Genomic DNA, 26,477 nt, shown 5'->3' with positions numbered 1-26,477 from the left:
AAGGCTTCAAGAGCTTAAAAAGCCTACCGTGGCAAGTTGGTAGCTACAATCGCTTGATCGCCACTGACATCTGAACGCAGTCTGGGAGACAGATTCTTGATGCTCAAAAGTCATACCTGAGTCTGCTGGACGTAGGAGAGTCATCGGAGTACAGTCTGGTCACTTAAGATGGACATTAGCCTCAGTTAAAGGGGATCCATTGTTTTTAAGCAGAAACCAGTAGATCAATGGCAACAGTTTTTTGGCTGGACTTCAACCGGACTTCAAGGGACATCGGCCCCTATGGCCAAAGTTACCCCACTGTATTCATGGACTGAGGGGTGGCCACTGGAAGACCCAGTCACTGGATCAGCATCCTTGAGAATCCTGTATCCTTTGAATCAGGACCACTCCATCGAGGTCTATGGCAGTTCACCCATGGAGCCTGGAATTTGCTAGAGAATGCTTTGACTGCTCCTGCCAAGCTTCATTGGCCCCTGTGACTCGCTCCCTTGCCGGAGTTGGTCACCCAAAGTGGGTCAGAGAAACCAAACACAAATGTACTACATTTTTGTAAGTAACTGCTAACTACTGTAGTTGCAACTCCTTGTCTGGCGTTTGAATGAAAAGCAGTGATTTATTATTTGCTTAATAACTTATATCTCTGGAACCTTCTGGGGGATTTTGTTCCTTTTTGGTGTCCAAAAAAATCATAAAAAATAAGAGCTATTTTATTAAATTGGAGTAGGATTTTCTTTGTGTGGTGCTTCTTTCTTGATCAACTGTTTTTGTAATTCTACATGCTTTCACTACCCAGGGTTGAGCTAAGGTTGTGCAAATGAAACTGACTGAACCCAAGAATGGCTTGTGAGTTTAATAGACTGTGAGGTCATACAACCACACTATACAATAAACTGCTTTCCTCACAATTACAACCATTTTCACTAGAGCAACTCGGCTAATCAAGGGTGCCAGTGGGTTTTCAAGCAGGCAGATCTGTTTTTAAATCGGTCCAACACTGGGGTAATAATGGTCGCCCACACCAGAGTCTTGGCTAGCCATATTTCCAAATAGCAGATACTCTACATATCCACTGGAAGTTCAGATTGTGAGGCCCACTCTACCACTTCTTTTGGCTCCTACCCAGAAAGGACACTTGAATTGGTCCAGTTTATTGTCAGGACTGATTGATTCCCAAATTAGTTCAGGATCTTTAACTTTTGGGGCTGATCTCAGTGGTCCGCTAAGATACACCTGGAGTTCATCAGTGTGTAACAATACGGGCTCATCCATCCTAGGTGGCACCTATATCCTGCAACATCACTTAGCCCTGGGTTACTCTCTGCTGGTGCATACACCAACCAAAGTACATAGGAACTTTCCATGGCAGGTGCCTCTACTGATACTGAAAAGTGCAGAGAGAGACCCATTTACCACTCTTTAGACACTGCTTAGTGATACACAGACTCCTCTATAAGACTAAAGTGGGACCGAAGTTCGTTAGATTAAGGACTACAAAGAGGACAGCAAGTCAATGTGAAAGCAATGAACACAGTCTGAATATTTTGGTAAGTAGAACTACTGGGCATAAAGCCACTTTGGCCTGTACGAACCAATAAGTGAATTATTTGATGAGAATACTTTTCAACACCTCAGCCAGACTTTTTACCTCAATATTGATTAATGAGAACGGTTGCTAAAACGTGCAGAAGCCCAACAGTGTGTGTGGCTTGGTGGCAGTGCGGAGTACTGTCTCTCCCCGGCTCTGCAGGTAGTTTTCTTTCTTCCTTTGAGCCAACAACAAGCCAGAACATCATGTAAAGAATCCCACTGGGAAACCATTGGAACCCGAGGTTTTCCTGGACTGCAATGTGTGATCTAGTGTTTCTTTTTTTTGTGTAAATACAACTGACTCTGAAAAATAGAGCAGACAAATGGCCTGCTAAAGCCTGGTAAAAGATTTTGAACTTTGAGCTTTAACTTTTTGAGAGCAAGTCATAAAATGTCTTACCTAAAATTCTGAAGGTCCAGCTTTATTTCCTCGCGAATTAATAATTCAATTTGAAATTATGTAAGTAAATAGATTCCAAAACAGATAAAAGGGCAAGCAAAAGCCTCAGGATTTATGTTTTTCAAGTGCTAGTGAAATGGAAAGCAGAGTAGCAATAGGATTTGGTTGGGAGAGTTCCAGTCTGGGCACAGTGAAGAAGGATGTACTGCAGGAGATATCAAAGGGATTTTTATTTTATTTTTAAATACGAATATGCGATGTAAGTATACTTTGAGGCTTTAGATCTTGGAAGTCAGCTTTAAACAGGAATTAAGCAAGGAAGTATCTGATTTCCAGATTAATATTATTTAATAGACTTTTTAATGGCTTTTTGTGGACTTAGAAATCTCAAAAATTTTAATTAACTTAAAAAGGTGCGTGACATTACCTCTTCTAGAAATAAGATCCAACAGTAATATGCTTTTAAGCAAGTGTTGAGTCTTGAATGGGTTTGACCGCAGATATAGAAAGGATGCTGCATTTACAAGGTATTCAGAAGAGGCCAGCAACTCTCATATTCTACCTACATGTTATGTAGATTTGTAGAGCGCACCATCACCCGGTAGAGAGGGACTGCTTTTGAAATAAAGAAAATTCTGAGTGTGGGAAAATATGTAGATTACCTTCTATGAAATCTTATTAAAACAATGCTAATTTTTATTGAGAATGCAGATGAGGTTTGAGACGCTGTTTTTTTATATTATCAATTTCGGACCCAGGAACCCTAACCTCTTCTGTGGATTTATGAGAATTAATGGGACACCGAGCATGGAGAAGATGCTTTTGAGGAATTAAATCATGGAAAGACAATTTCAGGGAAATTTAATAATTGCAAACAGTACATTAAAATAACCTGGCATAACTAACATTATTTTACTGTACTTAGAAATTAGAAAGGACATTAAATCTCCAACTAAACAGAAGTTATTGAAAGCAAAACGCAGTGCAACCCACATCAAGTCCGAATTAGGGAATCATTTTTCCAAAACATACAACTTTTTGTCAATAACAAAAATGAATGGTTTCTCTTTAATACTTTTCTAATTAATCTGGTTTGCTTTGAAAACAGATACAGCTCTCTCTCTCTCTCTCTCTCTCTCTCTCTCTCTCTCTCTCTATATATATATATATATAAAAAACATATATATATATATATATATATATATATATATATATATATATATATATATATATACACACACACACACACACACACACACACACACACACACACACACACACACACACACACACACACACAGTCATAAAAATGGGGATTTGTGGCGATTCCCTCCCAAAAACCAAGAAATATATTACACATCTTCACCTCCTCGCTAGTTCATGGAAATTGCTCTACTGTGCTGGCATGCTTATATTTTTTATGAAATGTCTATAAATAATAAAAAAGGTGAGCTATGGAGCTATTGGGAGGGGGGGGTTATTCCTCTACCCAAAACAACATACTTCTATATAAACAGTGTGTTTTGGTGTTAAAGACAGCGGGGGTATACCGGTGAAGGATCTATGTGAACCTTGTAGAAAACCAACAAAGAGAACTAATGTGCAAAATTAGCTGCATCTAATCAATAAATATGGGCAATGCCTATAAGTTTCACCATTGGGACCTTTTAGCTTTGCCAATGCTGTGCAGCATCGGCAAAAAGCTTTTTTTGCCAATGCTATACAGCTTGGCCAAAAAGGGGAAAAAGTGCGATAACATTTTGTAGGTTTGTGCATCTAAGATGAATTATTTAAGTTAAAAAGGATATCTTAACTAAAGTAGCCTGAAAGCTAGTTTTTTTTAAGTGGAGAGGCAGCAGCAATTTACTACTTGGCCCGCCTAAAAAAAAAAATATATATATATATATATAAAAAACAGATTTAAAAAATATGACTGCGTGGGTTGCGAGTACAACAGAGGAGCGGGTCAGGTGGGTTAAAATTAAAAAAAAGGTGGGTCAGGAGGAGATAAAAAGCAACACACAACGAAGTTATCAACATGGAGGGGTGGAGAAAAGCAAATGAAGGGGAGGAAAACACAAAAACAAGGGAGAAATATACAAGGAAAAGCGCAACACAGAGCTCAGAGGAGCACTTGTAGTTTATTGGTAAGTCTACAATAGGTCTTTTGTAGGACCTAAAAATAAGCATGCAAAAATCAGTTTGAATAAAGGCATTATATGAATTGGTTTTTATGAAACTGTTAATGCCATTCAACATGTGAATTTCCAGCTAACCAGTTTAGGTGAAAAGCTTTCTCAGTATTTGATTTTTTGCAGGCACAGGGAGATTAAGTGATTTTCCCAGAATTACAAGTTTTAGAGCCGCTGCTACGACTAACTTGGCTACCTTTGGTATCGCTTTGTTCGCCCTACGTTGGCAGGGTATGCCCAGACGTTGGTCACTTGCTTACTTTGCCATTGGATTCAAGCTAGCCTGGCTGATGACGGCTGATGAGCCAGAAACCTGTCCCAGGATGCTTGTTTCCGGTCCAGGGACCTGCCTTTCTTGGCAGTTCGGGCTGGACTGTTCCCATGAGGCACAGGGTCAGACTGATTTGCATATGGCCATATCTGAACTGGGGTGGTGGAGTGAGCTAAAGAATGATGATGGATTAAACCCAGATCAGTTGACTGGGGCGAGTGTTTGATTTACTCTAGCGATTTGTCCATCCTCCCCTTTGGTATTACCCAGAATTAAAGCCAGAAGCTATGGCCTAAAGGTCACATCGCTTCCCCACATTCCATTAAATCATTTTTTTTATAAAATCACATACAACCTTCTTCTGTCAAACCCAAAAACAAAGCCACCCATGCAAAAAAGGCCCTTTAATACCAAAGAGGGTGACAAATCAGGAATCCAGTCATCGACTAGTCTCTTTGTTTTCTGAATGATTGTAATACCAGCTGGTAGAACACAAGAGGCACTAGCATTTTCCCGCAATTTGTTAGATTATCCAAATGCCCATTTGGCTTGACTTCTTAAACAACAAAGCAACTTCTGCTTATGGCATATTGAAGTGCAATTTCTCCGACTTTTCTGTGCCATATACAGATATATACACACATTCCTACTCCAAACTACTGCCATGAGCCTTAATAGGCAGTAGACATGTGCGGATGTGGCATTACATAGAAGCCTAAGTGACACAGGATGGACCCTGAACAAGAGAAGTCCAGCCAAGAACAGTTCTCTTCTTATCACCCTCGCTGCAGTCAGATCTTATCCAACAAACTCAAGTATTATGTTAATTCCCCTTTATTCTCTAACCACATTCATTATTACTCATAACGGCACTTGAAACAAAGAGGCTGCTGGTGACTTTGTTAGTGAACATGGATCCCTTTTCCAGCTGTGATTTTCCTCTCTAGGACTCTTATGTCCTCCTGACACATATTATTCTCAACATCTGCACCAACTTCTAACAAACATTCTTACCAGTCATTGTCCATGCAGTTGTTAAGGGCACAATAACTGTCAAATAAGCAACATCCTTCACATGCCCAACTCCTCTTAAGCTACCATTGAGGAACTAACCTGCTAACGTTTAACTTACCTGGATATCACACATCATACACTGCTACAGAAATACAAGTTATTTCATGTTTCCCAACTAAAAAGACAACTCAAACCCCGCAGACTATGTGTATATTACACCCTAACTTATGTAGTGGTTGCTACACAAGTATATCTTTTTGCAAAACTTAAACAAAAAGTTAAGGTTTGTTGCAGAATAGAAAGAAGAAACCCAGAAAGATCCAGCAGTTTCCTACCTGCACCGGACTGTACGGTTTCAATGATCACATCCGTCATCTCCCTGCGGCCAAGGTGTTGATGTAAAAGGGCTGCTTTTTCCACAGGGTCCTTCCCAGCCAAGGCAGCCGAAGCAGAACATAATGTCTTCTCCCTGAATTCTTCCTCAGACATTTCAGTGGCTAATGAAAAACACATTATTAGCGATGCGGTTTCAGACATGGCAGAAACCCCTCCCCGCACTCATTCCCATGTTCTTTTCATCAGCTATTCCAGTAAAATCTTTGTTAAAGTGAATGGTGGGCTGGGACCCTTTTCCAGATCACTGTAAAGTTAGTTCACGGACAGTTTTCAAAGCTGTATTGTCAGTAAGAGGCAATAGAATGTTCCCAAAGTCAACAACTTTGAACGATTTAATTCATGCACGTGCGCACACACACTGAACCGCCCAGAACACCACTCTGCAGCACTCTTGAACATCTGTAATCTTTGTTCTCGACGGTCACTCTGTCTAGCATGGCTATCACTAGAGGTCAGTTGTGGATATGACTTCTATCTACACAGTGCATACACTGGCCATTCCTTTACTGTACTTGCGTCAATCGTTTGGCTTTGCTAAATAAGCTCCGATATGCACTTTCAAAGAGCTAACAATATCAACTTGCCGACGGCATCAGCGCTGTGAAGCTGTTCCTGCTGTGGACGGAGTGATAAACACATTTCATCGTATCGACTGAATGCATTTTCTTTTCTAATTCTACCTAAGGCCTTCTATTTCACAGAATGTGACCCGGAAGACATTCCAGAGCGTTGGCCCCTGAAGTTGCTCTGCCGCAGTACGTTTTATTGATACCTGTCTGGGAGACTAGGGCGCAGTTACGTCAAGATCTTAGAAAGCAAATTGGTGCATATATTAAAACTCTGCAACTAAATAGGGCTCATTTTCCACATAGATGAATCATATGAGTGATGTTAAGTATTTTCGCATAAAATCACAAACCACCTGATAGTGAGTGGGGTTTCAACAAACCAGATAACATTTATGTGGAGCAGAGATATGAAGATTGCTTTGTCAGCTGATTTTTAAGCTAGTTGAAGTCACTTGTAAGACTTGGCCACAAAACCACATACAAGACATCACCACATTCTATTCAAAACAAGATTAATGTTCTATTCAGAAATGCTGCAAGGCAAGTGTTTATTTGTACAAGGTTATGTGAATTGACTGAATAGTCGCTCGCAACTCCCAGTTTTGGCAGGTAAGGGAATTCAGGCACAGACAGATTACAATGTGCCCAGGGTAACACGGGTTGTTATTGTGAGCATTCCAGGACCAGGCATCATAGTTCTGAAGGTACACCCACACATTTAAGATAGATCAGGAATTTAGGGGTCCGATTCCAATCTGATTTACCAACCTCCAAACAATTATTGTAACCAAGAATTATTTCACCACCTTCGTTCGAGATTCAGGTTTCCTATGGATCCGCCATCTGAGAAATCCATTGCTTCAGCGATTAAGAGTATGCGCTCTTCCGGAGCATTGGGACCAGATGAGTTGCCCATTTCAGTATTGAAACAAGACGTTACTACTTGGAGCAGGATTCTCTTCCCATTGTTTAAAGCATGTTTTTTATTAAGATCAGTTCCTACATCTTGGAAGGGAAGTATATTAATACCCTTATTTAAGAAGGGAGAGCGGGACAAACCCATGAACTATCGTTTGATCGCTCTATTGGACGCTGTTGGAAAAGTTTTTGCCAAATGCCTTCTAATATTAATTTCTGATTGGGTGGAGGCAAATAATATTTTACCTTTGGAACAGACTGGGTTCCGAAAAAAGCATAGCACACTTGATAATTTGACTGCTCTGCAAGTGATTATGGACAAATATGTAAGAGTCCGTGGAGGTGGGGTATATGCGGCATTCATAGACTTCTCCACAGCGTTTGACAAGGTGGACCGTCCAACGCTGTGGAGAAAGCTTGCTGTAATGGGTATGCCGCCGCTTCTACTGGAACTTGTAAGATCTCTTCACTCTAACACCTGGTGTAAGGTGTTGCAAGGTGGAGAAAGGGGTCTTTCTCAGGCCATTCCATCTGTAAACGGGTTAAAACAGGGGTGCTTATTGGCCCCCTTGTTGTTTTCTCTATACACTGCGGATCTTCCCGCTTCCATTGCAGCAAGTGCTGGGTTAGCTCCGGTAGTTGGAGGTTCATCCATTTCTGTCTTAATGTATGCGGATGATATCCTCATTTTAGACCTAACACCTAAGGGCTTATCTAACCGCCTTCAAGCTTTACACATATTTGCAGAGGCACATTTTATGAAGATTAATGTTTCCAAAAGCAAAATTATGTGTATCACAGGAAGGAAGAAATGTAGATCTGTAAATTTTGGATGGGCTATAGGAGGCCAGAGATTAGAGGTGGTTAAAACCTACACCTTTTTAGGTAAAGTAATCTCGGCAAACCTTAGCGAAAAACCCCATATTGAACATACTTCCCGTAAGACATTGGCACATGGTATGGGGTTATGTTCACTATACTCTGCTACAGGGAAAGACACTTTGCCCGTTTTTTGGAAGTGTATAATGCAAAAATCCCTGCAACTCTGCTCTATGGAATAGAATTGGTGGAGTTAAGACATTGGGGCTTTTTGCAGACAATGGAGGGAAAGGTTTTAAGAAGAATTTCTTCTTTTAATACAGCTTGCTCTGTGCCCGCATGCAGGCTGGAATTTGGCCTTCGGAGTTGTTGGGTACAGGGACTGATTGCCCTGGTAAGATGGGTGGCCTGTTTGGCCAGAGGTGATCCAGGTTCCTTACGGGCATATATAAAAAAGGAACTGCTGGGCAATCTAAATGAGTTCTCTTTATTAGTAAAAAATTTTAGAAAAGCTGTAACATTGCTAGAGTTGGATGAAAATACCCTGTTTTCGCTCTCTCCTTCTCAACTAAAGCTTCAGCTGAAACATGTATCTTGGGAACTCTGCTTTAAATTGGATATGATTGCTTTACATGGAAAGAATGGGGGTGATTTACTCCTAAACTCGTATTCAATAAAGGAGGCCCAACAGTATGTTTCTTGGAATATCCCTCATCGAGTACGAAGGCTATGGTACCTTTTGCGACATGATTTGCTCCCTTTAAATTCCCTTCTAGCAAAATGGTATGGAACATCTCCCATATGTAATTTTTGTAATAAGGCTGTCCAAGACCGAAATCATGTTTTGTTTATTTGTCCTACATTACGTCCATTACGCTCTAAATGGCTGAGATCTATTTGCCTACAATTGGGAATTCTGAATGTAAATGCCTTTTTTCATGCTCTTTTTTGTCCACCCAATGAAATGTTTTGCTTCAAAATTTTTAATTTTTTTAGGAGTTTTTTTAGACATTTATTAATGAAACCTGTAGACTGCTATTTGTGTATTCTCCGGTCAGTGTTTATGTTGTGATCCTTTAATTGGTTCTCTTGTGTTCAGTATTGTATAATTTTCTGTATATTTCGATGCATTGTTGTGTGATTGATATATGTGGCCCTCGTTTGAGAGCCAAAAACATAACAATGAAAACTTGAAACTTGAAACTTGAGATTCCTTTCACTGTGGATGCATGAGTCAATTGCCCTCATCCTTGCAGTCCCTCTATGGTGAATTTACAACTGTCATAGCCTCAAACTCAGCCCCAGACCTAAGCTGCGACTCTCGGACTAGCAGACCAGATGCCTAATGTGCCTCTCAAAATTGTCAATATGCTTCTACTGAGATGTCAAGTAGAACGGTCACTACTTACTCAAACCTCTACCTTTTTTAATCCTCCATGGCTGCCACTTTAACACAAAAAAGCATTTAAAAGTATCATCAACGCATGAGTGAATATATAGAGCACGACAGCTACCCTAAACTATGGCATGCCAGCGTGAATTAAAGACACAAGCCTAAAGACACTTATTTCACTTAAGCACCACATTTCACTGCTATATCCTTGATCTGCATGCACTTTGAAGCAATTGCTTAATTGTTAAAGCACCAAACGAACACAAATAAAATAAAATTAAAATAGTAGTCTGCATGTCCACCTATTAAGAAATGGAACAAGCATTTGCAATCCAATAGGTATTGCATTAATTAAGTTTGAGCTATTGGCATTGCTAAATATTGCAACACCAATTGCAACAAAAGTCTATAAATTGTAAGCCAAAAAAATTTGTATTTATTTTTGTAGCAATGGTGGCATGCTGCGCTTTAGATGAATATGTTTAAAAGTAAAGTGCCCCATACTGCGATTGATGTGTGCACTGATGACTGATGATGTCTGTGCCTGGTGAAAGTGTGCACTGACGGCCAGTGGTGTATATGCCTGGTGAAAGCGTGCACTGACTGCTGGTGGTGTGTATGTGCCTGTTGAAAGCGTGCACTGACGGCTGGTGGTGTGTGTATCTGGTGGCAAAGCATGCACTGACGGTTGGTGGTGTGTGTGTCTGGAACCCTGCACTGAAGGCTGGTGGTGTGTGTCCCTGGTGGAAAAGCGTGCACTGACATGTTTAAAAGTAAAGTGCGCCATACTGCGATTTCTATAGTTAATTATGGATGCGTTAACAATTAATGCGTGCACTGATGGCTGGTGGTGTGTGTGCCTGTAGAAATTGTGCACTGATGGCTGGTGGTTTGTGTGCCTGGTGGAAGTGGGCACTGCCGGCTAGTGGTGTGTGTGACTGGTGGAAGCGTGCATTGACGGCTGGTGGTGAGTGTGCCTGGTGGAAGCGAGCACTGACGGCTGGTGGTGTGTGTGCCTGGTGGAAGCGAGCACTGACGGCTGGTGGTGTGTGTGCCTGGGGAAAGCGTGCACTGACGGCTGGTGGTGTGTGCCTGGGGAAAGCGTGCACTGACGGCTGGTGGTGTGTGTGTGTGCCTGTTGAAAGCGTGCACTGACGTCTGGTGGTGTGTGTGCCTGTTGGCAAAGCGTGTACTGACGGCTGGTGGTGTGTCTGGAAGCACGCACTGAAGGCTAGTGGTGTGTGTGCCTGGTGAAAGAGTGCACTGACGGCTGGTGGTGTGTATGCCTGGTGAAAGTGTGCAATGACGGCTGGTGGTGTGTGTGTGCCTGTTGAAAGCATGCACTGACAGCTGATGGTGTGTGTGTCTGGAAGAGTGCACTGACGGCTGGTGGTGTGTGCCTGGTGAAAGCGTGCACTGACGGCTGGTGGTGTGTGTGCCTGGTGAAAGTGTGCACTGACGGCCCGTGGTATGTGTGTGCCTGTTGAAACCGTGCACTGGCGGCTGGTGGTGTGAGTGTCCCACAGACGCTAATAGCCTTATATGATATTTATATAGCACAAACCTAGCTATGGAGCGCTATATTTAACTTGATGGGTCAGGGACGATAGGTTGTGGGGATTACACAAATACATTTTACACACTGGTAAGTTAAGCAATTTACCCAGGATCACATAATGTTCAGTTTAGCTACGAATCTGGGATTCACACCTGGGTCTCCAGATTCCTAGGAAGTTTGAGCCACTAGGCCACATCATTTTATCCTCAAAATCTGATATGTCAACAGTGTGATCTATACTTTGTGAAAAACGAGATCTACTTCCCAATATGTTGTCCTAGACACAAGGAAAGACAGAAAAGCTGCCGTGAACATTTCACCCACAGGATCACAGACTTTACAAGTCTTATAGATGAACACAAGATTTGCATATTGCTAGAGGAGCTTCCCAAACAGGCAGCTTAAAATGCCATCAGCACTATACAAATCTTGATTTAAAACAATTGCCATACTGATGAACACACAGCTACTTTGACTAGGGTTGCAGATCATGCCAATAGAGGTGTATTGCCCAGTAAAGCATTTATGGATCAAGGAGCAAGGTCCGTCCAGACAAAGTCAGAACTGTAACAAAGAGCTGGCGACTCTGCCTACTACTAAAACATCTGAATGCCATTTTTGGAGGTTGGGCTAGGGCACTGGACTGAGAGTTAAAAATTAAGCAAACCTAAACGATGTGCACTAGAGAGTTTGTGCTAATTGAGGATAAAAAAAATGAATATAATAATATGTGGGGGTTTTAGAACTATGACCGAACACGTAACATAGAAGCCTCTTCAAAACAGACCAGCAGTTCAATAGGAAGAGAGGCTTTAAGGGGGGGTCTTGGCATCCAGAGTGAACCTTTTGGATTTTCAAGGCTCCCGTTACACAATCTGAAATGGTCATGTCGGGACAGCAGGCTGCGCTTCGGCTTCCTCGAAGCAAGGATAGAGTCCATGCTTCTGGGCAAGAAGGGACGATGTAATTTCAAACCCGAGGTTGGCGACGACGTAATGGTGGACTGAGAGTCAAAAATTAAGCAAACCTAAACGATGTGCACTAGAGAGTTTGTGCTAATTGAGGATAAAAAAAATGAACACTTGTAATATGTGGGGGTTTTATAACTATGACCGAACACGTAACATACAAGCCTCTTCAAAACAGACCAGCAGTTCAATAGGAAGAGAGGCTTTAAGGAGGGGTCTTGGCATCCAGAGTGAAGCTTTTGGATTTTCAAGGCTCCCATTACCCAATCTGAAATGGTCATGTCGGGACAGCAGGCTGCGCTTCGGCTTCCTCGAAGCAAGGATGGAGTCCGTGCTGCTGTGCAAGAAGGGACGATGCAATTTCAAACCTGATGTTGGCGAGGACATAACGGTTGCATTTGCTGCAGAGCATGCGGCAGGGCTCTGCTCTGGAGGAGGCTTTCCTGCCAACGCTGCACCAACTGTTCAGTCACCCAGAGAGATCAATTTACGGAGCCCCTATGGCTGCATGCCATCTCGAGGAGCGGATGACGACACCGGCTTTTGCACGAGTTAAAAAAAAAAAAAAAGCTCTCCGCAATGCGTGGTGGGGGGTGGGGGAGAGGCATTGGGTGGCGGGGGAGTGGCTTGGGAGCGGATTCCTTTAAAGTCTGATGCCGAGGCTCAGACAAATGGTGGTGTGCGATGTGGCTGGCGATGTGCACGCGCCTGACTCACATGAACTGGACCCGATCTGCAGTTTTGGGTAGACTTTTGAAAGCCTTACTATAATCTCGACAAACAAGCATTGCTAAAGCAAGGCTGTAGTCGAGATGTTAGTAAGGCAGAAGTAACGATCACAGCCTCTGACCACTTTGTCGATCAAGTACCCTAAGATCTTTTTCAAGAAAATGGCAATACCAAGATGAAGCATACATATCTTGAGCAGGTGCCATGAGTGACCCACTAGCTTTAGTAATAGACAAGCAAACAGGTGGTTAACAGGCAGTCCACCACAAAGACCCCACATTGTGCCCATGAAGGACAAGGTAATTGTCCTCAATGACGGCTTATAAAGGTCTCATTCTCATAAAGCAATCATAAAGAAACCCAGTTAAAGTGGTCATTACCAAACGCTGTAAGAAATTAGTGAGGAAGGACGAAAAGACAGATGTTATGTTATGTTAGGGGTATTTGTTGCATGGCTGCCCCAGCAACAGGGCGTCCCAGCGCTAGCGGACAGGTGGGCAGAGGGAGTGAGGCTAGATGGAGGAGAAAAGCCAAGTTTTAATCAATTTCCTGAAGGCCCAGTGGTCGTGGGTGCTGCAGACAGGCAGAGGGGTCGAGTTCAATAGTGCAGGGGCCTGGGCTTTGAAGGAGCGACCCCCCACTCTGAATCGGCAGACACGTGGGACACACAGCAAATGGTGTTCAGCCGAGCGCAGTGCTCGCGAAGGAACATAGGGCGTACAGAGTCCCTGCAGAATATTGGGGCCCTGGCCATGTACTATCTTGTGTGTGATGCAGAGTGTTTAAAAACAGGACTCTTTGTTTGATTGGCAGCCATTGGAGCCGGCGAAGGAGATTGGAGGAGTGGCATTTCTTAGGCAGGGCAAATAAAGAACATGCAGCAGCATTTTGCACCCGTTGGAGTCTTGCAATGACAGACCGTTGCAGTAGTCAAGGCGTGATTGGACCACTGCTTGGATTATTAGTTGGCGGGTGGCTGCATAAAAAAAAACAGAATGGGTTTTAAACCGCGCAGAAGAGCGAAACAGGTACTGGACACTTTTTTGCATGGGGCTCGAATTAGAGAGTGGTGTCGATCAAGACCCCTAGATCTTTGACTGCGTTTTTTGGTTGGGGGGCGATGCCCAGGGTTGCTGGCCACCACTGATCCTCCCACTTATGGATGTCACGGCCAACCAGGAGCTCCTCCATCTTGGCTGAGTTAAGCTGTAAGTAATTGTTTGTCATCCAGTTGCTGATAGCCAGCACATCAGCACGGAATTTTAGTTGGTCCCGAGCAGGGTCATTGGAAAAGGTGAATATCAGCTGGGTATAGTCCGCGTAAGATACCATTTTGATGTTACGTTCTTTTGCCAGAAGGGTCAGGGGGCGGACATACACGTTAAACAACGTGGGGCTCAGAGCAGAGCCCTAACTACAGACTACTTTTACAGGTATTACTGTTCCCACTAAACTTACACCCCCGTACTCCACAACAGAAGGGACATGTAGAAAGATGTACACAGGAAGCATCGTAATAAGAGAGATAAAATCAGATGTGAAGGGTGATCCCTGGATTGACCATACAGCGTAGTTTATGTGGAGAAGCGTGGCTCAGTGGTTAGAGGCGGCAGACCCGGAAGCTGAGATCGACCGTGGACCAGGGTTCGATTCCCCGCCTCGGCGGGTCTCGGGCTCAAAAAATCCACGGACTCGACAATTCTCGCTCCGGTGCCTACTCGAATCACGGGGTCACACTCTGCAACTCTGGGCAATAGCTTGCTTAATCTCCACTACGGCCCCTCGCGGCGGGATGCCTGGCTTTCACCTTGTGGACACCCTGCCGGGGTTTCTCACAGGGGAATACCAGGACGGGTTCCCTAAGCAAGCGCCAGGATGCCCTTTGGGTGACAGGTTTGCGCTATATAAGTACACCTACATTTACATTTTTTACATTTACATTTACATGTCACACAAGGGAAACGCTTGAAATGTTTGTGGACAGACATGAAGACCCTTGTTGCTTAGAAGTATTTGCTCATTATAAAGTGCAACCTATATTGTCCACAAGTAAATCAACAACTGCTGGTATAATTTTTATTATGTAGTACTTACATGTATTGTGTATGTCATAACTCAGTGGAACACCCAACATTTTTCTTTCCTAACGGGTGGGAACCCTTGGTACGTGCACAACCATGCACGTGTTCAAACCCACAAAATAAACATTCATTGCTCAAGTACATTTCGTAACTAAAATTCCCTACCCAGGATGTTCATCACAAGCTGAATTGTTACGGTTAGTGTAATCTTGCATGGTATGAGGCCGGAGAAGGCTCATCTAACCAAAGGCGTGGAAGCCCCTATGATAAAAAAAAGACTCTTATTTCAGCATTAACTTATGCTGATGATGCAGTTTTGCTTTCAAGGATGCTATGGGGACTAAAAAAGTCTTAACAGGTGCATCTCCAAAAACTCATCAGCTCAATGACTCAAGGGAGCCTTTTCAAAATGAAGGGGGGTGGGAGCACACTGCGTCACCTCCCAGCACAGGACACCCTTTAGCATTATGATAAATGCTGTTCACTTTAAATGCTTACTTGAATGTTTGCTGAAGAGTTTCACCAAAGTTGGTGCAGGTTAGTGCTGTGAATCTCTAGACACATTGTCGGCATAAATTCAAGTAAGCATTTAAAGTGAACTGCATTTACCATAATACTAAGGGGTGAACAGTGCTGGGAGGCGAAGCAGTGTGCTCCCCTCCCTAGAGCACAGAGCTGGCGAGCTTTTGGAGATGCACCTGTGCACCAGTGAGAGGTACAGAGTCCTGAAAGGATTGTGGCAGCTTTCTCAGCAACCCCAGATGAATTTCGTTTTTTATCTCTACTGATGAGGGAGAATATCCAGAAACAATTGTCTAGAAATTCACAGCACTAACCTGTCTCAAATTTGGTGAAACACTTTAGCAAAAAATTCAAGTAAGCATTTAAAGTGAACTGCATTTACCATAATGCTAAGGGGTGAACTGTGATGGGTGGTGAAGCAGTGTGCTCCAATCCCCCTTCTGTTAACATACAACCATATGGGGATATAAAAAGGTCCAAAGCCTTCGGTTCAAAGAGAATAGAGTATGTAGACAATTAGTTGGTCTCCAGCTGAGCTTTCCTTCTACTAATTTAATAAACTGGAGTATGTTGAGTACCTTAAAATGTTTGCTCCATTAATGTTGTGCTGTTCCATTTGGAGTAATCCCTCGGCTGTGTTCAATAGAGAAGTCATACACAACTGTTTATCTTGTGATAGGGGGCATTGTATCCCCTAGTTACAATACATCAGGACGAGATTGATCGCCTTGGGAAGACCAAATACTTTTTTCAACCCACCAGGTCTACGTAAGGGCAAAAGGTCATGGGTGAAAAAATATTTATGGCTGCAATCAACGCGAGCAGGAGTTGCAGGATTTTACTAAAACTCATGTCAAGGAGCATCTAATGATCAAAACCTCTCCTGAAGTAGAGCCATATTTGGACTTTGCCTTACGCGCTAGTGATAGGTCCCTTTTAACAAAATTCCGTTTAGGAATCATTAGATGGCAGCTTTGTTCACCTCCCCTCCTCCCCGGACAGTTTGATCGAGCCTCTATTCTCCTCTGCAATTGCGATGCAAGATTTCCTTAACCCCTTCGATGCTGATGACGGAACGGTTCCGTCATGAGCGTCGGTTGAGCTGTGCTCATGACGGAACCGTTCCGTCATGACTCCGCACGCGCAAGGCGGAGTCAGCATGGGCGGGGAATTCGCGCCGCACGCATGCGGTTAAAGTTTGCTTCATTCTGCAAATTTCTGTGGATTTTATCCTTGTTTTACTAAACGGTTTTCACTTCCCATTTTAAGAGGTTTAGGTTGTAACAAGTGCATATTAGCCTATTATATTTTCAGAAGTTGGGCATCTCTGAAATTTGTATTAATGCTTGTTCCTTAAAAATGCTTTGTGCATAAGGAATGGAATGCCTTTCTAATCAGCCTAAACCAATCAATTTAATATTGTTTTATGAGGCAGGATTTGTGTAGGATATTGATGTGTTTTTTTGTTTGGTTTTTGGTTGTATGCATTAACTTTTTGTGTGTATGGAGGTATGTTTACAATGTTGATGTTTTTAAGAGTATCATATTATTTTGTGATATCTACTTTGTATGCTTTGATGAACTCTGGAAAAAAGCTTAAATAACGCTTATTGAAGAAGTAATCTTGTGTTCGGTTGTACAACGGTGCTGTGTGACTTTTTGGGGGTTTTATCTCTTCATATCAGAACCAAATTAAATGTCTGTAAAATTTTGTAAGGTCTTATTAACTCCAATCTTCTTTCTCCATCAGTCTGTAGATACAACATTTTGCGCTACAGCTGTCCTGCTATTTTTCAAATTATAATATAAATTATAAGAGTTTGTTTAACTTATCAAATAGGTCACAAAAACTTGCAAGTAGATGCTTTTTTAGTCATAAGGTATGGTATTATCTTCAGATAAAGACAACTTATATTACACAAAATGAGAGCGTGTGGCCAGGGCTGGGACCTGGGAAGACACATTCCACTTGAAATCCAGTCCAGGATCCCATTGAAGCTTAATGTCGACAAATCTTTTAATTACAGAAAGCGACTACCAATGGGCCCAGGTTCAGAAAGGTGGCGCGCTGGTGCTGCAGAACGTCTAAATTAATAAGGCGCCATCCTAAAATAGAAAATGTTGTGAAGGGCAGTTGGGCAAAATTCAAGATGCCCATCATGATCCCTTAATAAAAGTCAGAGACTGGAGTTTCACATCAACTGGAGGTCAGTGCCAAATGCCAATGCCAGAAATAACAAGAACACTAGCCAGAAGAACTGAGTGTGATGTGGTGCCTCTCCATTTTAAAAAGCTGAATCCTTCTGAAAGAGGACAGATATTACTGAAGGTTCATGTGGGAAAGAATATTGCTGGCTGCTGTGAAAGTGTGTGACATCATACCATAACATGAATTACACAAGAGAGATTCCCTGAAACCTACACTTCACAAGATGCCTCCAAATAGTAAAACTGTACCAGCTATGCTAAAAGCAAAGACAACTAGAATGTCCTCAATTAAAGATCTATTCTCCAACTTGCAATCGCGAGTAACATTTTATCAGTACAAGCTATTTTTAGTACCTACTAGTCCCATACGGAGTAAACTTAGGCTGTAAAAGTACATATGTTCAGTTCATTTAGAAAGTGAATGAGCAATAAAAATGCCATTAGATATTGTTTTATCTTGACACATTTGCTGTTAAAGGAAAGAGGTAAAATGTCAGTTTGTTTTAACTAATTGCAGTTTGGAAAATAAGGATTATTTTTCTCTCTCTTTCTAGAGTTAGAGGTTTTTGTCAAGTGAGCCATCTGAAGAGGTCAGTTATTTTTCTCTAACACATAACATTTATATAAATAGCCTGTAAATTAATATTGCAAATATTTATAAATATATCAGGAATTACAAAAGTAGATTTTATTTTTTTGTAATTAACCCCTCCGCTGCGCCGAACGTTCTGCGCTGGTGCGGAACGTTCTATTGCGCGGCGGGGCCGGAACGTTCAGCGGACGTGCGCAGCACTACCGAGGTAGTGCACGCGACATCCGCTGAACGTGCCCCGCACGAAAGGGGTTAAGAAGTGTGGAAAAAACACAGGGTTAAAAAGGAGCAAAACAAACCAGAACACTATACTTGAGAATGTGCAAAACTCTATTTCCAAACATTATTGTTTGTTCACTAAATAGTTTTATCAGTAAAGCTGCATGTCAGTGGGAACGTTTGTGGCCATTTCAAAGTAAAATCTGCTGATTACGAATGACAGTGTGCTACCACTTCATGCTTTTGTTATGTATTCATTAAAAGTGATCGTTTTTAAACATGATTTGAGAAAAATTCCTACCCCCGCCCTAATGACAATGCAGTTAATGAACTAAGAGGCAAGTCAGGGTTCATGTGTATTCTCTGAGTGGCTAGATTTGTATTATATATGGAAAAAAAGTTTCTTGGATTAAATCAAACAAAAAAGTTTTTTGTACACTAGATACATGAACTCGCACCTTTGAAGGTGCTCTCATATGTGTTAATGAAGAAAATGGTGGCTCAATTAATTAAAATATTTGCCCGCGATCACTTCATTTGAAACTAGTTTATTGATCAAATAGGTCAAGTAGATTATGTAAATCACTGACCTGTAGGTCTAGTAAATTTTTTAGGATTTTTTGAGGCCTAGTATGTGTACTGTAGTACCCGCACTCATAATTAAAAAAACGAAAAGTATGGTATATTTTTTTAATTATGAGTGTGTGCACTACAAATTAAAAGACGTATCCAGAGTGCTTTTCTGCAACTCACTTTTTACTTTTTTGTGCTTGTGAGGAAGAAGTTCTCCTCCCATGTGCAGGGACTCACAGTGAGTTGCTGAGATGTACACCATACACAAAGAATAGTTTTTAGATTGCACTTATATAAGGTACTCCCACAGCTGTTTTGGGTGTTGGTTTCATTCCCTTTCACGTTTTGAGTGTTGGTTTCGTTCCTTGAGGGACTTCCTATAGTCACATATTTTTCCTCATTCACTGAGGATTCACCACAACACACTTGGTCTGTTTTACAATTTTGTTAAAAAGCACACTGAATAGGTGGGTCCATAGGTATACACTAGAACATACCCTGCTTGAAACTGATTAGGCCCTAATCATTAAGGGGTACCTAAGAAGCATTAACTTGATATGTGATGTGCGACAAGGGCTTTTTTGTGTGCTACTGGTGTTGAGTGGAAGGCGCCCTTGATGCCTTTTTACCCTCTATTGCTCCTTTTTAGTTAAATAGACTGGACGACCTGGAAACAAAAACACAGGGATCTGCAGGATAAGACTAATGATATAGAAAATTGTTCCAGACATTAAAATTCTGAAATTTTATATAAAGATTCCTCATTCAAATTGTATCTTACGGCTACATTTTGACACACAAAGCATCATATAAATGTCTGGCTGTTCACATTATTTGAAAACGTGTGGTAAGGTAAGCCAGTGTCTCGAACAGTCATTATTCAACTGTATAAATATCCACCAAAAAACTGTACAGACTACAAAAATATATATTTTTTAAACAAGTTACTCTGACATACAACTGACACCACAAACTACTGCTTATGAAGCACTCTGATTCAAGTTCAAAAATTTGTATAGCGCACTACTCACCCAGAGGGTCTCAAGGCGCTTGGGGGAGGGGGGGGTACATTACTTATCGAATATCCAAGTTTTTAGTTGCTTTCTGAAGGAGAGGTGGTTATGTGTAAGGCGGAGGTGGGTGGGAAGAGAATTCCAGGTTTTGGCCGCTAAGTAGGAGAAGGATCTTCCCCCCATGGTGGATCTATGGATGCGCGGAATTGCGGCGAGGGCTTGATTGGACGATCCAAGTTGGCGGGTGGGGGTGTAGAAGGACAGTCGCGTGTTGAGGCATTCGGGTCCTAGGTCGTAGAGGGCTTTGTGTGCGTGGGTGAGGAGACGGAACGTTATTCTCTTGTTGACGGGGAGCCAGTGGAGATCTTTCAGGTGGCCGGAAATGTGAGTGTCTAGGATGATTCTGGCTGATGCGTTTTGGATGCGTTGGAGTTTTTTCTGTAGTTTGGCTGTGGTTCCAGCGTAAAGGGTGTTTCCGTAATCCAGTCGGCTTGTGACCAGTGCATGGGTGACCGTCTTTCTTGTTTCGGTGGGGATCCAGCGGAAGATTTTTTTGAGCATGCGTAGGGTGTTGAAGCATGATGATGAGACGGCGTTGACTTGTCTGGTCATCGAGAGGGAGGAGTCCAGGATGAAGCCCAGGTTACGTGCGTGGTCCGTAGGTATGGGTGCGGTTCCCAGGGCCGGTGGCCACCATGAGTCGTCCCAGGCAGCGGGGATGAACCTAAGATGAGGACTTCCGTTTTGTCAGAGTTCAGTTTTAAACGGCTGTTCTTCATCCACTCTGCTACTTCTTTCATTCCTTCGTGTAAGTTGGTTTTGGCGGTGTTTGGGTCTTTGGTTAGGGAGAGGATCAGCTGGGTGTCGTCTGCGTAGGAGATGATGTTGAGGTTGTGTTGACGTGCGATGGATGCGAGGGGGCTCATGTATATGTTGAAGAGGGTGGGACTGAGTGATGATCCTTGTGGTACGCCGCAGATGACTTCGGTAGCCTCTGATCTGAAAGGGGGGAGGCGGACTCTCTGGGTTCTTCCGGCGAGAAACGAGATGATCCAGTCCAATGCTTTTCCTTGTATTCCGACGTTGCTGAGGCGTTGTATGAGGGTGCTATGACAGACTGTGTCGAATGCTGCGGAGAGGTCCAGTAGGATGAGGGCCGCTGTTTCTCCGTTGTCCAGTAGAGTTCGAATGTCGTCTGTTGCTGCGATGAGGGCGGTTTCGGTGCTGTGTTTGGCTCGGAAGCTGGACTGTGAGGGGTCGAGGGATTTGTTGGATTCGAGGAAGGCGGCAAGCTGACTGTTGACGGCTTTCTCAATGACTTTGGCAGGGAATGGGAGGAGCGAGATGGGGCGGTAGTTCTTAAGTTCAGTGGGGTCTGCTGTGGGTTTCTTCAGAAGGGCGCTGAGTTCGGCATGTTTCCAGCTTTCCGGGAAGGTAGCGGAGTTGAAGGAGCAGTTGATGACGTCACGGAGATGGGGTGCGATAATGGAGTCTGCTTTGTTGAATATATGATGGGGACATGGGTCGGTTGGCGATCCCGAGTGAATGGAGTTCATCAGGCGGACGGTGTCTTCAGTGGTGATTGGGATCCAGGCGCAAAGGTTGTTAGAGGGCGGTTTTGGTTCGGAGGTGGGTGGAGAGGGCTGGTCTTCGGACTGGATTCCAAAGCTGTTATGTATGTCGGCGATTTTGTTGTGGAAGAATGAGGCCAGGGAGTCGCAGAGGTCTTGGGAGGGAGTGATGTCGTTGGAGCCGGCGGTGGGGTTGGTAAATTCTTTGACGATGTTGTTTTGGGCGTTGTTGTCAAGGCGATCCTTGATTGCTGATTTCTTGGTGGATCGGATCAGTTGGTGGTGTTTGCGGGTGGCGTTCTTGAAGGTGGCCAGGTTGTCAGTGGTTGGGTTTTTTCTCCAGGTTTTCTGGATTTCTTAAGGTCATCGTTGAACCAGGGGGCTTTTTTGCTACCTTGCTTGATTTGATGGTTTTTCAAGGGTGCTAGTTCGTCAGCGCTGTGGGTGATCCATTGAGTGAGGTTGGTGGCTGCTTGGTTTGGGTCCGATGATTTGGCGGGAGGGTTTTGGTGAAGCGATGTGAAGAGCTGGTCGGTAGTAATTCTGTTCCAGTTTCTTCGGGGAATAGGTTGTGGGGGGTTGTGGGTCGTGATCTTTTTGTAGTTGAAGTGAACGCAGCTGTGGTCCGTCCAGTGGAGAGCTGAGGTGTGATTGAAGGAGATGTGCTTGCCGCGGTCCAGGCGCGGACAGGCGTAGACGGGCTTACCTTTGGCGCACCTTCGGCGCGACCGCTGCGTGTGAACGCTGCCCGCAAAGTCATCTGTCATAAGTGGGTAGTGGAGGGGGGTGGGGCGAGGGCGGAGCAGCTGGGAGGCGGGAGCGGGGTGGAGAGACGGGCTATGAGGCACAGCAACAACAAAATGGACGCAAAAGAGAAAGCGAAACAGGGCGAGACTGGGGCACAAACTGTGGTGTCTCAGGATATGGGCAGAGGCTCAATCGGCACAATTCAATTTAAAAGCAAACCGAGCACTGCGATAGAATCTAGGTTCACGCTAATCAGGCAGCTTCAGATGGCAATGCAGGCGATGAGAGCAATGTAATGGCACTATAGTGCTACGAACTCGCAAACAAACAAACAAAAGCGCAAATGGTAATGCCAGCAGAGCGAGCGAAGCGCAGGCCAATTATCAGCTGTGGTGATGAGCTACAAAGCGCTACGTTACCAGGAGCCTTGGGAGCGTGGGGAGCGACCGCTTCCGAGCGAGTCAGGAGGGTCGTATGGCTATATGGTGGCACTCACAGCGAATTCAACATGTTCCCGATAACAGAGGAACAGGCAGGGAAGGATTGTAAAAGCAGCACATTGAGGGAAGGGAGCACAACTGAGAGAACACATCACAGGTAAGCAAGAGTTAACAGGGAGAGTGGGTGTGGGGGAAAAGCACAAGGACGAACAAGAGCAACACAGGAGAGGGGAAAGAAGCACACAAGGGATACAGCTGGAAAACACATGTAATGGTGGAGAGGTTACGGAAAAACAAAAATGTGGTTTCCTATAAGAGACCAGTGGAAGAACACAAGTAAAGAGGCTATCCTCCAGGAAGGACAAGGCAAGCCATCAAATAAGAAGCAAGTACATGAAAGTGACAATAACAACAGCCAATGATAGCAGGGAGCAGGCTTTAAGCCCACTGTAAGATCTGGTAAGCTGAAAATCGGTCTGTTTCCACCAGACAGCCTGTGCTGTCTGATAGGCTCCACATAGCACTAAGCATGTTTTAAAAGTCTCCAATGCAAATTCTGGGTATTTACCCAACGCAATTGCCACATCGAAGTCTGGCAGTTCACTTAGTAAAACAATAGCAGCTCTACGCCATTCAACATCATATGTTAGAAATAGCTGTTAAAGATTACTGCGTCCAAATGATAACCATACACCGTCAGGAAATATATGAGTCATCGTATATTTTGTACTGAGCAAATATGGCCCAAGACCATGTTGTGTATAAGAATGTGTGTACACCAATTCTCCATCGAAGCAACATTTTTCTTACTTTAGGGTCAGGGCAGAGCACTTAATAACATGCAATACCTTCCTTCTCCATAGTGACACACGTTAAAACAGAGTCTGTTGATTCCAAATAATTTGTATCCACCTCTTTACTTTTAATCATACAATACTTTAGGGTCCATTTTCTTCCCACGATTGCCAAACCAACCTGCCACAGCACCAATGCTTCATAAGCTACCAATGAGCACTTTGGAGAAGCAATCTTGATTAAAAAATAAAAGTATCACTACAATTTTAGATAATAACTTAAAACAGAATCTTTCAAATTTATCACAAAATGTAGACACCTTTGTTCTGTCCGAGCTTGCCAACAGAACCAATCGACGTCTTATCGAAGAGACTGCAACATACCAGATCGCGGAAAGTATACTTTTCCCTTCAGAAACAATCCCTCTAAAATGGAATAATCCGTCCTTCCATCCAAAAGTCCAACCTCAGCCCCATATATTATTGGGATAATTGTACCTCTAATAAACAGACTCATCAAGAGTCTACCATAACATAAAAAAATGTATGTAAGCCTATAAGGACTAAAAAGCTTCAGTGTTTGGCCATTCTAGATGGTCCATCTAGATAGTGATATAGTAAATAGCATTATCACGTATCGATAATTATTAACCACCTCAATGCTCCGACTTTTCAAATAAATACCCTTTTGTGAATACCAAAATCTTAGTTGAATACTAACTTATTTAGTAAACAGTATTTCTGGAAGCAATCAATTTTACGCTGTAGATTTTAGATCAAATAGGCTCAAACCATGAGCAAAGAGCATAGAACTTACAAGGAAGTTACTCACTTTTGGTGACTAACAACTGGATTTATCAATGGTTGCAAGAAGATCATCAATTAACAAAAGAAGGGAGGTTGGTATTGGCTGTTCCATGCATACAATTTCTTTGATAAGAGACCACTAACTAGAAGCTTCACCTGAATCGGTTCAGTTCAAATAATTATATTTAATTCTTGTGAATCATAAAAGTTTGTATATATACAAAATATAAAAATACATTTAAAAACATTTCTAAGGATGAACATATTCTCTTCAATCACTATTAATATACCAGCAAAACTCAATCAGTTCTAGAATTATCCAAACCTTCGACAGCACAGTTTATACATTTAATTAATTCATAAAAGGACCTACAATAAATATAAAATCTCTATTCCTTTCACAGTTCATAGCGTTCTCGGATTGAAAGTGCTATCCTAATAAAGCTGAGCACTGCACTGCAGATTGCATCCGTAGATAATGATCTCAGATGATCAAAGCCCTCCATATAAGAACAAGGCCGGATGGCTTTCAGTAAGGACTTTATAAAGCGTGCTCTAGGGACTACATACAATGAACAGAACAACATAAAGTGCATTGTGCTCTGTTTGGCCAAATTATTGCAAGGACAGGGGTTCAGTCTCTCACACCAACAAACCTGTTTGGGATAGGCCGCTAAAATGTGCAATGTGCCAAGTCTTAGTCTAGTCATCATAAATCGTGATTGTACATGCAAAGTAAAAGACAGGTAAAATTGCTGATAATTTAGCATCCCGCCATCCCCCATTCCCCGATCCTGATTGGACATACTTGTTTCAATAAGGATTGCATTTTTAATAACCATTTTCCAGTTGTTCTGCATAATTTCTGGGTTATAATATTCTTCTAAACTAATCTTACAGAAGGTATTCTTAACATATGATAGCCAAGGGAGTGACATTGCATTGTCCAAGTTCATACAGTCCCTAAGTATACTCCTAGAGAATAGTAGGTCTTCTGAGGACTGATTTTTCCCCATAGGATGAGTGAGCCAATATTTATCCTATCTTTCATATATTCCAGGCCCACCTCAGAAGGGAAAAATAACGTTGGTAAGCTACTAGGAATCATTAATAATCTTTTTTTTTTTATTTATTTTCTAAAATCTGAATCTGGTAGCTCTTATGATAACCCCATACTCCGGCCCCAAAGGTAGCTACAGATAAACATTTTGATGTATATAAAGTTATCATCTCTGCTACCGGCTTGTGTCCCAATTTGCAGGCAAAAACGGAAAAGCCCCTCTATTATTCTACTAGCCTGTTGGGCCTGAATCCATATTTAACTGTGCAATATTTGAATTAGAGCCAATAAATCTGTTGGAATTTTTCAAAATTTCAGATTTACCATAAGAGTAAACAGTCCACACAATTGAAAGCAGCTTCAAAACCAGCAAAACAACTAAACAAGGAACCTGTTTTCTTTACCAGCCTACTAGCCACCGCTCCAAGATCATAACACTGATCCATTGTGAAACAATGCTGTTGAAAACTAGGTTACTCTATGAGGATTAAATAATCTTCTAATATCTATACCTTTGATTTCATAAGGACAAGCTTAGTAAATACATTTAATTCTGTTTCCTTAAGGGAAATAAGCCCGTAATTAGCAGGGCCATATTTAAGATTTTCTTAAATAAATTGCTTTAATAAAAGGCACCATTTCATGCTGGGGGTATTTTGCCACTTAAGATATATTTCAATCACATTGATAGATGGCATAAGTAGTGGGCTCTAGACAGGTTGTTGGTAAAAAGGTCGGAGGATCCCTGGAGGTGCTAGCAGTGGTAGTAGGCAGATAGCTACCATGAATGAGAAGGTAGGGACATTAACTTGGAAGATATTTTTCGATAAAAGAAATTCCTATGATGGTTCACAGCCGAGGCTCGACCACACCAAGGCTCTTTTTATACTGCCACCATTACTATGTCCAAACTGGCAAATGAAGTAGAGAAAATAACATCATGTGAGAACACTACACAGTCTCAAGGCACTTAACTCTGGTCCTCTTGTCCCCGCTTACTCGGAATCTACAAGTCCCTCTGGAAATATGATAC

At 42.6% G+C, this 26,477-nt stretch overlaps 1 protein-coding gene across 1 annotated transcript in view; it reads right to left on the bottom strand.

The window, feature by feature from the left end:
- Positions 1-26,477, bottom strand: part of BRAP (BRCA1 associated protein) — a 249,679-nt gene that overhangs the window by 221,723 nt on the left and 1,479 nt on the right. Inside the window, exon 2 of the mRNA XM_078667442.1 lies at positions 5,803-5,964. Coding sequence (XP_078523568.1) covers positions 5,803-5,964 — 162 coding nt within the window. The remainder of the gene's footprint in view (positions 1-5,802; positions 5,965-26,477) is intronic.

The sequence above is a fragment of the Lissotriton helveticus genome, chromosome 11, assembly GCF_964261635.1.
Source record: "Lissotriton helveticus chromosome 11, aLisHel1.1, whole genome shotgun sequence".
In the NCBI taxonomy this organism is placed as follows: Eukaryota; Metazoa; Chordata; class Amphibia; order Caudata; family Salamandridae; genus Lissotriton; species Lissotriton helveticus.
This window is presented reverse-complemented; position numbering and strand designations above follow the sequence as displayed.